This window comes from Erinaceus europaeus, chromosome 11, assembly GCF_950295315.1.
Source record: "Erinaceus europaeus chromosome 11, mEriEur2.1, whole genome shotgun sequence".
In the NCBI taxonomy this organism is placed as follows: Eukaryota; Metazoa; Chordata; class Mammalia; order Eulipotyphla; family Erinaceidae; genus Erinaceus; species Erinaceus europaeus.
The window spans coordinates 47,454,735-47,471,213 of record NC_080172.1 but is presented as its reverse complement, the minus strand read 5'-3'; the positions used below and the strand labels follow the sequence as shown (position 1 = coordinate 47,471,213).

General features: G+C 50.7%; 1 protein-coding gene across 5 annotated transcripts in view; it reads left to right on the top strand.

Moving 5' to 3' along the window:
* The first annotated feature begins 5,078 nt into the window (after nt 1–5,078).
* The window catches only part of DENND4B (DENN domain containing 4B), a 23,597-nt gene continuing 12,196 nt past the window's right edge, over nt 5,079–16,479 (top strand). Inside the window, exons 1-13 of one of the 5 annotated variants that reach the window (XM_060201463.1) lie at nt 5,156–5,277; nt 5,954–6,021; nt 7,059–7,398; nt 9,096–9,348; nt 9,734–9,803; nt 10,263–10,432; nt 10,548–10,792; nt 11,088–11,154; nt 11,247–11,305; nt 11,462–11,606; nt 12,709–12,884; nt 13,021–13,121; nt 15,680–15,895. In XM_060201463.1, the coding sequence (XP_060057446.1) occupies nt 6,012–6,021; nt 7,059–7,398; nt 9,096–9,348; nt 9,734–9,803; nt 10,263–10,432; nt 10,548–10,792; nt 11,088–11,154; nt 11,247–11,305; nt 11,462–11,606; nt 12,709–12,884; nt 13,021–13,121; nt 15,680–15,895 (1,852 nt within the window). In that variant the 5' untranslated portion in view covers nt 5,156–5,277; nt 5,954–6,011. Of the gene's footprint in view, nt 6,022–7,058; nt 7,399–9,095; nt 9,349–9,733; nt 9,804–10,262; nt 10,433–10,547; nt 10,793–11,087; nt 11,155–11,246; nt 11,306–11,461; nt 11,607–12,708; nt 12,885–13,020; nt 13,122–15,679; nt 15,896–16,479 lie in introns of all 5 variants that reach the window. The other 4 variants (XM_060201465.1, XM_060201466.1, XM_060201464.1 and 1 more) reach the window with 4 other exon arrangements.

Here is a 16,479-nt window from a genome sequence, read left to right as displayed (position 1 = left end):
ACCATTATGCTGTCTCCCCTGATCCATTTAAGGAACTTTTTTTTAATCTGTTATATATATATTTTTATTGTTGTTGTAGTTATTGTTGTTGGTATTGATGTCGTCATTGTTGGATAGGACAGAGAGAAATGGAGAGAGGAGAGGAAGGGGGGAGAGAAAGATAGACACCTGCAGACCTGCTTCACCGCCAGTGAAGCGACTCCCCTGCAGGTGGGGAGCCAGGGGCTCGAACCGGGATCCTTGCGCTTTGTGCCACATGCACTTAACCCGCTGCGCTACCGCCCAACATCCCCTGTTATTTTTTTTAAATATTTATTTGTTCCCTTTTGTTGCCCTTATTTTATTGTTGTAGTCGCTGTTGGATAGGACAGAGAGAAATGTAGAGAGGAGGGGAAGACAGATGGGGAGAGAAATGGGGGAGAGAAAGACACGTGTAGAACTGCTTTACTGCCTGTAAAGTGACTCCCCTGCAGGTGGGGAGCCGGGGCTCGAACCAGGATCCTTACGCTGGTCCTTGAGCTTTGCGCCACCTGTGCTTAACCTGCTACGCTACCACCCGGCTCCCTAATTAAAATTTTTTTTAATTATCTTTGTTTATTGCGTAGAGATAGCCAGAAATCGAGAGAAAGAGGGAGACAGATGGAGAGAGAGACACCTACAGCACTGCTTCACTATTTGTGAAGTTTTTCCCTTGTAGGTGGGGACTGGGGGCTTGAACCTGGGTCCTTGCACATTGTAACATGTGTGCTCAACAAGGTAAGGCATGTCACCACCCAGCCCCTTATATGCGTGTGTGTCTGTGTGTGTATATATTTTTTTCTTCCCCCATAAGAGAAATCAGAGCATCAGTTGGGCAGGTGCTCTATGGTAATGTGTGTATAGGGTGTGATTTTTTATTTTTATTCTTTATTTTTTAATTTTTTATTTATTTTATTTTATTTATTTATTCCCTTTTGTTGCCCTTGTTTTTTTTTTATTGTTGTAGTTATTATTGTTGTTGTCGTTGTTGGATAGGACAGAGAGAAATGGAGAGAGGAGGGGAAGACAGAGGGGAGGAGAGAAAGATAGACACCTGCAGACCTGCTTCACCGCCTGTGAAGCGACTCCCCTGCAGGTGGGGAGCCGGGGTTCGAACCGGGGTCCTCATGCCGGTCCTTGTGCTTTGCGCCACCTGCGCTTAACCTGCTGCGCTACAGCCCGACTCCCAGGGTGTGATTTTTAAATGTTTTGTTTATTATTGGATAGAGATGGGAAATCAAGAGGGATGGGGGAGAGAAGGAGAGAGTGATACCTACAGCACTGCTTAACCACTCATGAAGCTTCTCCCCTGCAGATAGGGACTTGGGCTTGAACCTGGTAACGTGTTCAACCAGGTACACTACCATCTAGCCCCTTACTACGCTTTATGAATTGAGCGATTTCCTCAATTGCACATTTTCCTTTTTCCTGTTCTTTATTTTTAGAGAGGGAGGAGAGGCCACAGTACCGCTCCATCATTTGTGGAGCTTCCTGACTGCTCTCTGTGGTGCTTCCCTGTGGTGTTGAGGCTCAAACCACTGACTCCCAATAAAGTCTGTGCACTGCTAGGTGAGCTTTCTCCCAACCCCCATCTGTTACGACTTCTCAACACCATTGTGGCTTGTAGAGGGACTCTTGAAAAAGACTTGGGATTTTTTTCTTTTTTTTTTCTAAAGTTCTTTTTTTCCCCTTTATTTATTCCCTTTTGTTGTCCTTGTTTTTTATTGTTGTAGTTATTGATGTCGTCGTTGTTGGATAGGACAGAGAGAAATGGAGAGAGGAGGGAAAGACAGGGGGAGAGAAAGATAGACACCTACAAGTGGGGAGCCAGGGGCTTGAACTAGGATCTTTACACCGAATCCAGGTCCTTGTGCATTGTTATGTGTGCACTCAACCAGGTGTGCCACCACCCAGCTCCTTAAAAATATTTTTATAGGGAGTCGGGCAGTAGTGCAGCGGGTTAAGCGCACACGGGGCAAAGTGCAAGGACCAGCGTAAAGATCCCAGTTCGAGCCCCTGGCTCCCCACCTGCATGGGATTTGCTTCACAATCTTTCTCTCTACCTCTCTGTCTTCCCCTCCTCTCCATTTCTCTGTCCTATCCAACAACGACGACAACAATAAAAAACAAGGGCAACAAAAGGGAATAAATGTTAAAATATATATTTTTGTATTATAGAGATTGTATTTATTTACTAATGAGAGAGAGAGAGAGGAGGCAAGAAAGAGAACCAAACTTCACTCTGGTACATATACTGCCAGGGTTTGAACTAAGGACCTCGTGCTTTAGGGTACAAGGCTTTAACCCACTGCATCACCTCCCAGATTTATTTATTAACAGAGAACCAGAGCATCACTCTGGTACTTATAATGTCGGTGCTCAAACTCATGCTTGTAAGTCCATCACTGTAGCCACTGTGCGACCTCCAAGGCTGCAAGACTCAGAATTTTTTTTTTTTTTTTTTGTCTCCAGGGTTTATCACTGGGGCTTAGTGCCTGCACTATGAATCCACTGCAGGTCTTCTTTCTTTCTTCCTTCCTTTCTTTCTTTCTTTCCATTTTTGTTGTTATTGCTGTTGTTGGATAGGACAGAGAAATCGAGAGAGGAGGGGGGAGGTAGAGAAGGAGAAAGAAAGGCCTGCTTCACCACTTGTGAAGCGACACCCCTGCAAGTGGGGAGCTGGGGTCTTGAACCAGGATCCTTATGCTAAGTTCCTAGGTCTCAGGGAAGCACTGGGTCTCTCCTGCCTTCTCACCAAGCATGAATTCACCTCATCCTCCTCCCTCTTCCCCACCCACTTACCCAGAAATACACTTTAAAAAAAAAAATTAATATTTATTTATTCCCTTTTGTTGCCCTTGTTTTTTATTGTTGTAGTTATTATTGATGTCGTCGTTGTTGGATAGGACAGAGAGAAATGGAGAGAGGAGGGGAAGACAGAGAGGGGAAAGAGAAAGATAGACACCTGCAGACCTACTTCACTGCCTGTGAAGTGACTCCCCTACAGGTGGGGAGCCGGGGGCTCAAACCAGGACCCTTACTCCAGTCTCTGTGCTTTGCGCCACATACGCTTAACCCACTGCACTACTGCCCGACTCCCACTTTTTTTTTTTTTTTTAAGATTTTATTTATTTATGAGAAAGATAGGAGGAGAGAGAAAGAACCAGCCATCACTTTGGCACATGTGCTGCCGGGGATCGAACACGGGACCTCATGTTTGAGAGTCCAATGCTTTATCACTGAGCCACCTCCCGGACCACCCAGAAATATACTTTGACCACTCTGAGCCTCCACCTTCTTTCCTTTCGACCCCTCCTTCTCTACATCCTATAGACCTCCTCTTCCTTTCCCCAAAGCTCTGGTCATTTTCTGAAAAGAGAACTGAGAGGGCTAGTAAAATGGCTAGTGTGCTGCTTTGTCATGATTTGAGCCCAGCCCCCACCACACTGGAGGAAGCTTTGGTGCTGTGATCTCTTTCGCTCTACCTCTGTCCTGAAAAAAAAAAGGGGGGGGGGTCGGGTGGTAGCGCAGCTGGTTAAGCGCACATAATGCAAAGCACAAGGACCAGTGTTAAGGATCCCAGTTGGAGCCCCTGGCTCCCCACCTGCAGGGGAGTCGCTTCACAGGCAATGAAGCAGGTCTGCAAGTGTCTATCTTTTTTAAAAATATTTTATTTATTTATTTATTTATGAGAAACATAGGAGGAGAGAGAAAGAGCCAGACATCACTCTGGTACATGTGCTGCGGGGGATTGAACTCAGGACCTCATGCCTTAGAGTCCGATGCTTTATCCACTGTGCCACCTCTCGGACCACTGCGGGTATCTAGCTTTCAGTCCCCCTCTCTGTCTTTCCCTCCTCTCTCCACTTCTCTCTGTCCTATCCAACAACGACGACATTAGTAACAACAACAATAATAACTACAACAACAACAATAATAATAAACAAGAAGGGCAACAAAAGGGGAAAAATAGCCTCCAGGATCAGTGGATTAGTCACCAAGCCCCAGCAATAGCCCTGGAAGCAAAAAAAAAAAAAAAAGGGTGGCTGGGGGGTAAGGAGGGTGGGTAGATAGCATAATGCAAAAGATTTTCATGCCTGGAGCTCTTGGGTCCCAGGTTCAATCCCCAGTGCCACCATAAGCCAGAGCTGAGTGATGCTTTAGTATCTCCCTCCCGACACACACACCCCATCTTTCTCATTAAAATAAGTAATTATAGGGGGTCGGGAGGTGGCGCAGTGGGTTAAGCGCACGTGGCGCAAAGCGCAGGGACCGGCGTAAGGATCCCGGTTCGAGCCCCTGGCTCCCCACCTGCTGGGAAGTCGCTTCACGGGCGGTGAAGCAGGTCTGCAGGTGTCTATCTTTCTCTCCCCTCTCTCTGTCTTCCCCTCCTCTCTCCATTTCTCTCTGTCCTATCCAACAACAAAGCAACATCAACAATGGCAATAATAACCGCAACGAGGCTGCAACAACTAGGGCAACAAAAAGGGGGGGGGGGAAATGGCCTCCAGGAGCGGTGGATTCATGGTGCAGGCACCGAGCCCAGCAATAACCCTGGAGGAAGAAAAAAAAATTACATAATAATATTATTATTATTAAATTTTAACGATTTTTATCTTTATTTACTGGATAGAGACAGCCAGAAATTGAGAGAGAAGAGAGAGAGAGGGAGAGAGACAGAGAGACACCTGCAACCCTGCTTCACCACTTGCAAAGCTCTCCCCTTGGAGGTGGGGACTAGAGGCTCAAACTTCGGTCCTTGCTCACTGTAATGTGCGCTCAACCAGGTGCGCCACCATCCGGTCCCTTATTTTTATATTTTTTAACCAGAGCACTGCTTAGCTCTGGTTTATGTTAGTGTGGAAGATTGAACCGCCGGGAGTCAGCGTCCTGCGGTGTCGCCCGGTGTTGGCGGAGGTCCGGGTGCAGGGGGCCCTCCCAGCCGCCAGGGGTCGCGCTGCAGGCGGGCGCTGGCTGGCCCCGCGGGGTCACGGCCGGCGGCCCGCGCGGGGTGAGGAGCGCCGGAGCCAGGCTAGGAGCCGGAGCATAGCGTGCGCAGCGGCGGGGGCGCCGGCCCGGCCCGGCCCGGCCTTCCTGGGCGCCCCGCGCGCCGCCTGCCCTCGCCGCCCGCCGGCCGGGAGCGGGCCCGCGTCGGGACCGCCATGTCGGGGGCCGGGTAGCCCCCGCCGCTGGCCCGCTGGCCCGCCAGCCCGCCTTCGCCCTGCAGCCCGCGGGCCGGCGGGGAGCGCGGGGCGGCAGGTAGGGGCGGCGGGCGGGGCGGCCAGCTGTGCCCTGCGTGCACATCTGGTTCCGCTTCCTTCGCCCCGGGGAAGTGAAAGTGGAGGGCGGGCGGCGGCGCGCGGTGTCCCCCAGCCTGCAGCCTCGTGCCCGGGTCACGCGCCCCCTCCCCGGGCTGCTCACGCCGGAATCCCCCCCGGACCCGCGAGGGGACACCAGTTGGTGGATCCTGCACCCCGCGCGACCCCCGGTGCAGCCCACCCGGCGCGGGGGGCTCCCGCTCGTTTGCAGGGCCTGAGGGACGTGGCTGCGCCCCAGAACTAAATCCGGAGGCTGACGCGGACTCCTGGCCGCACCTCCCAGTCGGGGTGCTAAATTTAGCCGGAATTGGGGTGTGTGCATGTGGCCGGCAGGCTCTTGAGGTCCCCTGACTTCCCTGGGCAATGGTGGGGGTGACGGGGCTGCACCCCGGGCCGACCTGCCTCCTCTGCAGCTCCGTCACAGGTGTGGGCTCTCAGCTGGTCACGGTGAGGCGATTTAACTGCACCCCCACACCAGCAGCCCCCCCACCCCTAAGCTGACTTCCGCTGAGCTGTAGCTTCCCCCTCCACTGTTTGAGGAAGTCACCTCCCTTCCCCTAGCGAGCACCCCACTGCCTCCTTCCTCTGCATCGGGTCACCGTCTTGTTCTTTCCCAGCATCTGTACCCCGGGGCTCCCCTGGACCTCTGGGGTTCCTGCTGTCTGGGGCTGGGCCATGGAGGCAGGTAAGAAGTTACCCAGACCCAGTGGTGGGCCTGGGGAAGGGGGATCCAAGGATGAGGAGGGCCAGGGTGCCTCCCACTGTCTTCTGCCTTGTGCTGTGCACCCCAGCTGGGACCGCTAGTGCTCTGGGAACTGAGAGAGCCCTGTTTTTAGGGTGTGGTGGCTGTGCTGGTGGAGTCAAACCAAGAAAAAGGATTCTTGAGTACTGTGACAAAACTTGAAAGTTGGGGTTTGGTGGATTTTTCTGGAAATGTGTGGGTTCTTGAGTATTGCATTGGGGTCCACTCTGCAAGAACAAACAGTAGCTGGCCCCTGCTAGTGTTCTCAGCAAAGGCCAGTGTGAACTCACAAAAAAAGTCTGAGGTTAGTTAATATGATGGCGTACCAAGGGGGCCAGCCAGTTGTTACTGCAGGCTGTTGTGGCAGAGCCTGTAGTCTCTGTGTCATGACATGATGTGTGTGTGCAGAGGGGAGAAGGGAGCTTGTAATGGTGACTGCCTATCAAAGCCCAGCTTAGCTGTGTGTGGAGCCCAGTTTCAGTTTTTTTTTTTTCGGGGGGGGGGGGAGGAAGAACTGGGGCATGTCTGCAGGCAGGACCGTAGTCTTTTTCTTTTTTTCAAGTTTACTTCACTGAGGTGATAATGATTTACAGGATTATTGTCTCCAGGATACAGTTCCACATCTTCCCCAGTAGTGGTTGACACACCTCATCCGCCACTATATCCTCCTCACCCTCCTCCACTATGGGCACTGGGTCCTCAGCCTTTCCTGGAACCCCCTCCCCACCTTTGGATGACCCTGCTGCCAGGGACCCCAGTCCTTTGGAGCTCCACCCACCACACCTTTTCCCCTGGGGTCCTGGTCTCTTTAAAGGGCTGTGGTGGGGGTAGGGTGAGGGACCAGTGATGTCACAGGTGGGAGAGTTGGGGATTGGCTGGCTGCCAGTCCTACCTGTCTTCTGGAGGACTGGGGTGGGGGCAGGGTGACCACAGCAGCGGTTGCCATGGCCACTTCAGCTTCCTTACTCTGTCCATTCCAGATGCCATGAACGAGGGGGGGGCCATGGCGGAGGAGCGGCCCCCCCGACTGGTGGATTACTTCGTGATTGCTGGGCTTGCTGGCAACGGAGCACCCATCCCTGAGGAGACCTGGGTTCCTGAGTCCAGTGGGCCCCTGCGCCCTCCCCGGCCAGCAGAGCCCATCACTGATGTGGCTGTCATTGCCAGGGCCCTGGGCGAAGAGGTGCCCCAAGGCTATACCTGCATCCAGGCTTCGGCTGGGGGCCACCCTCTGGAGCTCAGCAGCGGGCTCCTGGGAGGGACACAGCCTGTCATTTGCTACCGCAGGGGCCGGGACAAGCCCCCCCTTGTGGAGCTGGGGTATGTGCTGGCACCAGGGGTATGGAGGGGCTCTGGGAGAAGGAGTGTAGGCTGTGTGCACTGAATGCTTGCCTGGATTTGGGTTTATGGGCTAGTGCTGCTTCTTGTGAGCTATGTGATTTTGAGCAACTTACTGACCTCCTCTTGGCCTATTTTCTGTTTCCTCTTCTGAAAAATGGGGCTAACAAGAACTGTTATGAGTTGACAAGCAAAATTGGGTGCGCTGACCCACGTAAGAGAGTTAGCACAGAGTTGACAAATAGTAGCATTTACTTTTAGCACTTTAATTTTATTTTTCATTTTCTGAAGATTTATCCTACTTCATTTACTTTTAAGATTTTATTTATTGGGGCTGGGTGGTGATGCACCTGATTGAGCACACATGTTATAATGTGCAAGGACCTGGGTTCAAGGCCCTGGTCCCCACCTGTAGGGGGAAAGCTTTGTGAGTGGTGAAGCAGTGTTGCAGGTGTCTCTCTGTTTCTCTCCCTATCACCCCCTTCCCATTCGATTTCTGGCTCTCTCTATCCAATACATAAAGATAACTTTAAAACTAATTTTAAAACAATTTTATTTATTGACATGAGGGAGAGAACCAGAGCATTGCACTGGTACATGCAATGCCAAGGATTGAACTCAGGACCTCATGATTGACAGTCAAATGTTGTAGCCACTGCACCACCTTCTGGCTACATTACTTATTTCATGCGAAAGAGAAAGAGAGAGAACCATGACATGTATTTGGCTTGAGACATCATGGTTGCAAGTACAGTATATATGCCCACAGCAATTTTTTAAATCTTTATTTATTTATTGGATGAAGACAGCCAGAAATTGAAAGGGAAGAGGGTAGTAGAGAGGGGTGGGAGACAGACACCTGTAGCACTGCTTCACCACTTGTGAAACTTTTTCCCTGCAGGTGGGGACCAGGGGCTTGAACCTGGATCCTTGTGTATTCTAACATGTGTGCTCAACAAGAAAGAAAATCAGCTACGTGGAAGGCAGTGGATGAAGTGTTGTTGGGCTCTCAAACATGAGGTCCCAAGTCTGATTCCTGGCATTGCATGTGGCAGGGTGATGTTCTGGTTGTCTCCTCATGTTAATACAGGCATACATCTTTTTTTTTTTTTTTAAGTCCCTTTTATTGCCCTTGTTTTTTTATTGTTGTAGTTATTATTGTTGTCATAGTTGTTGGATAGGACAGAGAGAAATGGAGAGAGGAGGGGAGACAGAGAGGGGGAGAGAAAGATAGACACCTGCAGACCTGCTTTACTGCTTATGAAGCGACTCCCCTGCAGGTGGGGAGCCGGGGGCTCGAACTGGGATCCTCATGCCGGTCCTTGCGCTTCATGTCACTTAGGAGTACATCTTAAGAGAGAAAGTGTGCACCAGAGCACCATTCTGGCATATTTGACGCTGGGGATTGAACCTAGGACCTCATGCTTGCATGTCTGTTGCTTCAGTCACTTCCAAACTCCCTAAGCATGCTATCCTCAGTGTTTGCTAATGGATTTGGGAGCCACAGCAGGCTGTGGTATTGTTACTGATCAGGAGGTCCAGCTGCAGAGGCTACACGGGGCCCTGGAGGGCAGAGTTGAGCAGGTGTTGTTGGGCAAGGCTGAGTGTGCAACAGACAGATGGGGCAGGACTGGGCCTGTCTACCTTGTGCTGAATGTCAGTTTCCTCTCTGCATCTAGGGTGTTGTATGAGGGGAAGGAGCGCCCCAAGCCTGGCTTTCAAGTGCTGGACACAACACCCTACAGTCACTCAGCCAACCTGGCCCCCCCAGGCCCCGGGCACCCCCGCACCTACCTCACTTACCGGCGGGCAGCAGAGGGCGCTGGGCTGCATGCCCTGGGCATCACCGACCTCTGCCTGGTGCTGCCCAGCAAGGGTGAGGGTACCCCTCACACGTACTGCCGGTTGCCTCGCAACCTCAACCCTGGCATGGTGAGTGGGACGCTGGGCTGGAGTAGAGGCCTGCACCCCTTGAGCACATCCAAGGTCTCTGATAGTCTGAATGGACCTGAATTAGGGGTGTCTGGTGTGTGTGTGTGTGTGTGTGTGTGTGTGTGTGTACCAAATTGGTGGGCATTTTTGCTTTTGTTTTTTTACCAGAGCGGGGGTATTGAACCTGGGACTTTGGAGTCTCAGACATGAGAGTCTTTTTGCATAACCATTATGCTATCCCCTACCACCCACCACCCAGGAGTTCTTAACACTGGAAACTACTTGGATCTGATGGAGAAATCAGGCCCCCCCCCAAAAAAACAAACACCCACGTCACGAAACCTTTTCTAACTGTGACTCTGTCTCTTGCTGTTCCCTGGAGCAGTGGGGCCCAGCAGTATACCTGTGCTACAAGGTGGGCCTGGCCAAGGCCAACACACTGGTGTATGAGGCAGGTGAGTACCCCTCTGTCCCTTACCCATTAACCCCAAGTCCCTTGGTTTGCCCCTTTGGCAACCCCAGTGCTCATGTCTCTCATGTCTCCTTGCTCTTCCGGGGTCTCCTTGGAGTCTGATAATGCTTCCTTTTTTCTTTTAAGAACTTTTAAAAAATATTTATTTATTCCCTTTTGTTGCCTTTGTTGTTTTATTGTTGTAGTTGTTATTGATGTCGTTGTTGTTGGATAGGACAGAGCGAAATAGAGGAGGGAAAGACAGAGGGGAAGAGAAAGACAGACACCTGCAGACCTGCTTCACTGCTTGTGAAGGGACTCCTCTGCAGGTGGAGTCCCCAGGGGCTCGAACTGGGATCCTTATGCCAGTCCTTGCGCTTTGTGCCACCTGCACTTAACCCGCTGTGCTACCACCCTACTCCCACCCCCTTATTTTTAATACCCCATTCTTGTGGGTGTGCAGAGCTGCTGGGCCGCTACCCAGAGGAGGACAATGAAGCATTCCCGCTGCCTGAGTCCGTCCCTGTCTTCTGCCTGCCCATGGGGGCCACTATTGAGTGCTGGCCTGCTCAGACCAAGTACCCTGTGCCCGTCTTCTCCACCTTCGTGCTCACAGGTGCAGCTGGTGATAAGGTGGGTGTATGTGTATAGGGGGATGTTGATGAGGGGTCTGGCTCTTTGTGCCCCATCTGATCAGCCCTCCTTGTACCTCTTCACACACACACACAAACACACACACACACCCCAGGTGTACGGTGCTGCTCTGCAGTTCTATGAGGCCTTCCCAAGGGCCAGACTATCGGAGCGTCAGGCACGGGCGTTGGGTCTGCTGAGTGCGGTGGAGCGGGGACGACCGCTGGAGGGCCGGGCAGTGCGCAGCCGCCGAGCCATTGCAGTGCTGTCCCGCTGGCCTGCCTTCCCCGCCTTCCGAGCCTTCCTCACTTTCCTCTACCGCTACTCTGTCTCGGGCCCCCACCGCCTACCCCTGGAAGCGTGAGTACAGCTCCCTGACACCGGGAAGGGTTGCTGAAGATGCTGGGTGGCCCAGAGAGAGGGACGAGGTCAGGGAGGGGTGGGTACTGTGGTTTGTTTATGGCAGAACCACCATGTGCCATCTGGCACTTGCTGAGGGCTGGGCATGGCCAGAGGGGACCTTCTGGTAAGGCTTGTGGCATCTAATACAGAGGCTGCCAGGGCTAATGCAATTCAAAGTCCTAGCAAATGGGGAAATGGTGCCAATGTGGCTGCCAGGAGCCTGCCTCTGACCATCCTCCCTCTCTTCCCCCAGGCACATCTCTCATTTCATTCACAATGTCCCCTTCCCTTCTCCGCAGAGACCTCGCATCCTGGTGCAGGTGAGGGTTGGGTGTTGGGGGTCTGGAGAGGAGGTTAAGGCTAGGGTGGGAGGAGCCTTTCCCATCCTGACCAGGGCTCCTCTGCCTCCCAGATGTCTCCCTATGACAACCTGCTCCTCTGCCAGCCTGTGTCATCCCCCCTGCCCCTCAGGTAGGTGTCTGGTGGGGGGCTCTGAGGCCCCAGGACACAAGAGAGCAGGCAAATGGGCTCAGTAGTCAGGGTCATGTGTTGTCTGGGCATAGTGGTTGGGAGAGGGTCTCAGGGTCTCTTGGTGACCATCTACACCCATCCTGGCACTGCCTGCAGTGGTGCCAGCTTCCTGCAGCTGCTACAGAGCCTGGGCCCCGAACTGGCTGTCACACTGCTGCTGGCTGTGCTGACAGAGCACAAACTGCTTGTCCACTCGCTGCGGCCAGACCTCCTCACCAGTGTCTGCGAGGCCCTTGTGTCTGTGAGTGCCTCCCTAGGGCTCTTCCTGGTACTTCCATCCCAGACTGGGCTCTCCTTTTTTATTTAAAGATTTACTTATTTATTATTTCTTTTTATTCATTAAATTATTTGTTAAGAGAAATTGAGAGGGAAGGGGGAGATAGACACCTGCAGCACTGCTTCACCACTTGTGAAGTGCTTGGACCTCTGTCCTTGTGTATGGTGACAGGTGTTCTATACCCAGTATGCCACCACCCATCCTTTATTTATTTGCTTACTTTTAAATATTTATTTTTTATTTATTGGATAGAAACAGAAATTCGGGTGGAAGTGGGTTATCTCTTAATTTTTTTTATTATCTTTATTTATTGGATAGAGACAGCCAGAAATTCAGAGGGAAAGGGATGATAGAGATGGAGAGAGACAGAGAGAGACCTGCAGCACTGTTTCACCACTTGTGAAGCTTTCCTCCTGTAGCTAAGGACTAGGGGCGTGAACCTGGCTCCTTGCGCATTGTAACATGTGCATTCAACCAGGTGCGCCACCACCCAGTCCCTGGGTTATCTCTTTGTATAACCACTATGCTGTCTTCTCTAAAGAAACACAGTAAATCTTTAAAAAATAATCATAAACTTCAAGGCTCTGGGGAGATAGCTCACTGGGTAGGATCCATTTCTGGTGGCAGAAAGTGAAGAAAGCACTGCTTCACTGCTCATGAAGTTTCTCCCCTGCTGGTAGGGATTGGGGGGTTAAACATGGGTCCTTGTGCATGGTAATGTTGTCTGCTGGACTATGTACCATAGTCTCCCCGCCCCCATTTATTTATTTATGAGAGGGAAAGAATGGGAGAGAGAGAGAGAGAATATCATTGTATCACTCTGGTATAGGTGATGCTAGGAATCAAACTTGGGACCTCAGGCTTCAATGCTTTATCCACTGTACCACCTCCCAGGCTGCTCCTTACTTTTTCTTCCCTGGGGAGGGCTCCTCAACCTTCTGGGCACAGCCCTCCCCCACCAGCCTCTCAGTGGGCATCCCCCTCCAGGGACACATACCCAAGTGTCCCCCATGCCCTCACTGCAGCTCGTCCGTTTGCTCACTGCCCATACTCCTCAATGTTCCAGATGATCTTCCCATTGCACTGGCAGTGCCCCTACATCCCATTGTGCCCGCTGGTGCTGGCTGACGTGCTGAGTGCCCCTGTGCCCTTCATCGTGGGTATCCACTCTAGCTACTTTGATCTACATGACCCACCCTCTGATGTCATCTGTGTGGACCTTGACACCAACACACTCTTCCAGTGAGCATGCTAGCATTTTGGGGGGCTGTGAAGAGGGTCCTCCAGGGGCTAATGTATGAGGCAGCCTCAGAGAGAAAGGGGGTGGAGAGGCAGAAAGGTGCCCCATTGATCCTTCTTCCTTTCTTTGGTTCAACAGGACTGAGGAGAAGAAACTCCTCTCCCCTCGGACCCTGCCCCGAAGACCTTATAAGGTCCTGCTAGCCACACTGACAAGCCTGTACCAGCAACTGGATCAGAGTAAGACACCTGGCAGGGAGGAGGGGGTTGGGGGCATTGTCACTAACTATAATGCTCCAGTAGCCCAGGAGATAGCACTGTGGGAGAGCTCTGAATTTACAAGGTAGAGTTCGGTTCCTAGCACTGAATGTGCCAGAGTGCTGCTCTGGTTCTCTCTCTCTTGCAGTCTGCCCCTCTTTCTGGAAATACAGTAACTAAAAAATTATTGTTGTTGGGGGCCAGGTGGTGGCACATTACAGTGCACAAGGTCCCAGGTTCAAGTCCCTGGTTCCCCCCACCCCGCCCGTAGGGGGAAAGCTTCACAAGTGGTGAAGCAGGGCTGCAGGTATCTCTTTGTCTTCCTCTCCCTCTCTATCTCCTCAGCTCCTCTCAGTTCTATCTCTATCCAATAATAAATAAATAAATATAAAAAAACCAAAAAAAATTATTGTTGTTATTCTTACTGCTGTGAGGGTTATAGCTGGGGCTCAGTGCCAGCACTACAAATCCAGCATTCCCAGCAGCCATTTTTTCTTTTTTCTTTTTTTCTTGTTTTATTTAACAGAACAGAGAGAAATTGAGAAGGGATGGGGGAGGGGTAGTGAGGAAGCGAGAAAGAGACATCTGCAGACCTGCTTCACCGCTTGTGAATCGCCCCCCTTGCAGGTGGGGAGCAGGGACTTGAACCGAAATCCTTCCACGTGGTAGTATGTGCACTTAACCGGGTGCACTACTACCCAAGCCCCTATTATTATTTTAATTAGAGCAGTGCTCAGCTCTTGTTTATGGCAGTTTAGGGGATTAAATGTGGGACTTTGGAGCCTAAGATGTAACTTTGGAGTCTCTTTGCATAACTATTATGCTATCTCCCCTGAAGAAACATAGTAGATCTTTAAAAATAGTTATAAACTTTAAGGCACTATAGAGATACCTTACTGGGTAGTGTGCATGCCTTGCCATGCACATAGCCCAGGTTCTAGCCCTGCATCACATGGGAATGCCAGGGCACTGGAGGACAACAGTATCTTTCCCCTTTCTGCCTATCCCTTTCTCCCCAGCTCTCTGACTGAATGGCAAAAAGTTGACCTGGAAGTGGGGAAATTGGACATGTGTGAAGCTACCAACCACTCCTCCAATAGTAATAGCAGTAGCAGCATCAATAGTGATGATGGTGAACTTCCTCACTTGAGGAGGCTGGAGGAGTAAGGATGACATTTAGTGGGAGTGAGGAAAACTCCAGTTCCAGTTTAAGTTATCTGGAGTGGCATTCAACAGTGTTGGGCCGGGGAGATAGCATAGTGGTGATACAAAAAAACTGATGCTTGAGGCTCAGAAGTCCTAGGTTCAGTCCACAGCACCACCATCAGCCAGAGCTGAGCAGTCCTCTGATATAAATAACAACAACAACAACAACAATAATAATGGTGGTGGAAGAGACAGTGTAATGATTATACAATAAGCCTATGCTTTGTGCTTCAAGGTCCCAGGGCTGAGCAGTGTTCTGCTTAAAAAAAAAAAAATGGGGGGGGGCATAGATAACAATGGTTATGCAAAGAGATTCTCATGCCTGAGGCTCTGCAGTCCCAGGTTCAATACCCTGAATCACCATAAACCAGAGCTAAGCAGAAAAAAAAAAAATCTGGGAGACAGGCAGTAGCGCAGCAGGTTAAGTACATGTGGCTCGAAGCGCAAGGACCAGCATAAGGATCCCAGTTCAAGCCCCCGGCTCACCAGCCACAGGCGGTGAAGCAGGTCTGCAGGTGTCTTTCTCTCCCCCTCTCTATCTTCCCCTCCTCTCTCCATTTCTCTGTCCTATCTAACAATGACAACATCAATAAGAACAACAATAATAGCTACAACAATAAAAAAACAAGGGCAACAAAAGGGAAAATAAATAAATTTTAAAAATTTTTAAAAATCTGGGAGTCAGGCAGTAGCACAGCGGATTAAGAGCAGTGGGTTAAGCGCAGGTGGAGCAAAGTGCAAGGATCAGTGTAAGGGTCCCAGTTCTAGCCCCCCGACTCCCCACCTGCAGGGGAGTCACTTCACAGGCAGTGAGGCAGGTCTGCAGGTGTCTCTTTCTCTTCCCCTCTTCTCTCCATTTCTCTCTGTCCTATCCAACAATGACATCAATAACTACAACAATAATAACAAGGGCAACAAAAGGGAATAAATAAAATAAATATTTTTTAAAAATCTGGGACTGGGTGGTGGCGCACCTGGTTGAGTGCATGTATTACAATGTGTAAGGACCAGGGTTCAAGCCCCTGGTCCCCACCTGCAGAGGGAAAACTTTGCGAGTGGTGAAGCAGGGCTGCAGGTGCCTCTCTGCCTCTCTTCCTCCCTATCTCCCCCTTCCCTCTCGATTTCTAGCTGTCTCTGTCCAATAAATAAAGATAATAAAAAAATAAATAAAATCTGTCGGGGGGGTTGGATTTACTGTTGGGGAAACTTGCAAGTGTCACTTCCAGGTGACTGTCCAGTCACTTTGGCCGTGAGGTCTGCTGAAGCTCAAAGTAGTGAGGCAGCAGTGGGGACAAGCCCACAAGGCCCTCCTGACCCCGCCACCTCCTCCCCAGCATACACCGGTCCCGAGGAGGAGGCCTCCTTGGAGTTTCTGTTGACGGACTACGAGGCAGTATGTGGCCGGCGAGTACGGCTGGAGCGTGAAGTGCAGGGAGCCTTTCTCCGCTTCATGGCCTGTCTGCTCAAGGGTTACCGCATCTTCCTGCGGCCGCTCACCCAGGCCCCCTCGGAGGGGGTTCGAGATGTGGACAACTTATTCTTCCTACAGGGTAAAAAAGGGGTGTCTCTGCTGGGGGAGGGTTTCACTAATGGATGGCCAGGTATTGAGCTGCATGGGGAAGTCATCAGGGATAGGAACCACACTGTTGCAATTATTATTTTGCTTTTTTGTATTTTATTTACTCATTTTAGTGGGATAGGTAGATGGATAGATAATAGATAGCACTGCTCAGCTTTGGTTTATAGAGGTGCAGGGGATTGAATCTGGGACCTCGGAGCCTCAGGCATCATTCTTTTTGCATAAACACTATGCTGTCTACCCAGTCCTACTTTATTTATTTATATTTTAATCAGAGAGAGAGAGAAATATACAGATACCAGAGCACTGCTCAGTATTGGTTTATGGTGAATGGAGGATTAAACCTGGGACTTTGGAGCCTCAGGCATGAAAGTGTTTTTATTTTTTATTTTTTTTAAATATTTTCATTTACTTACTTAAAAATCTTTTTTTTTAATATTTATTCCCTTTTGTTGTCCTTGCTGTTTTATTATTGTAGTTATTATTGATGTCGTTGTTGTTGGATAGGACAGAGAGAAATGGAGAGAGGAGGGAAAGACAGAGGGGAGAGAAAGA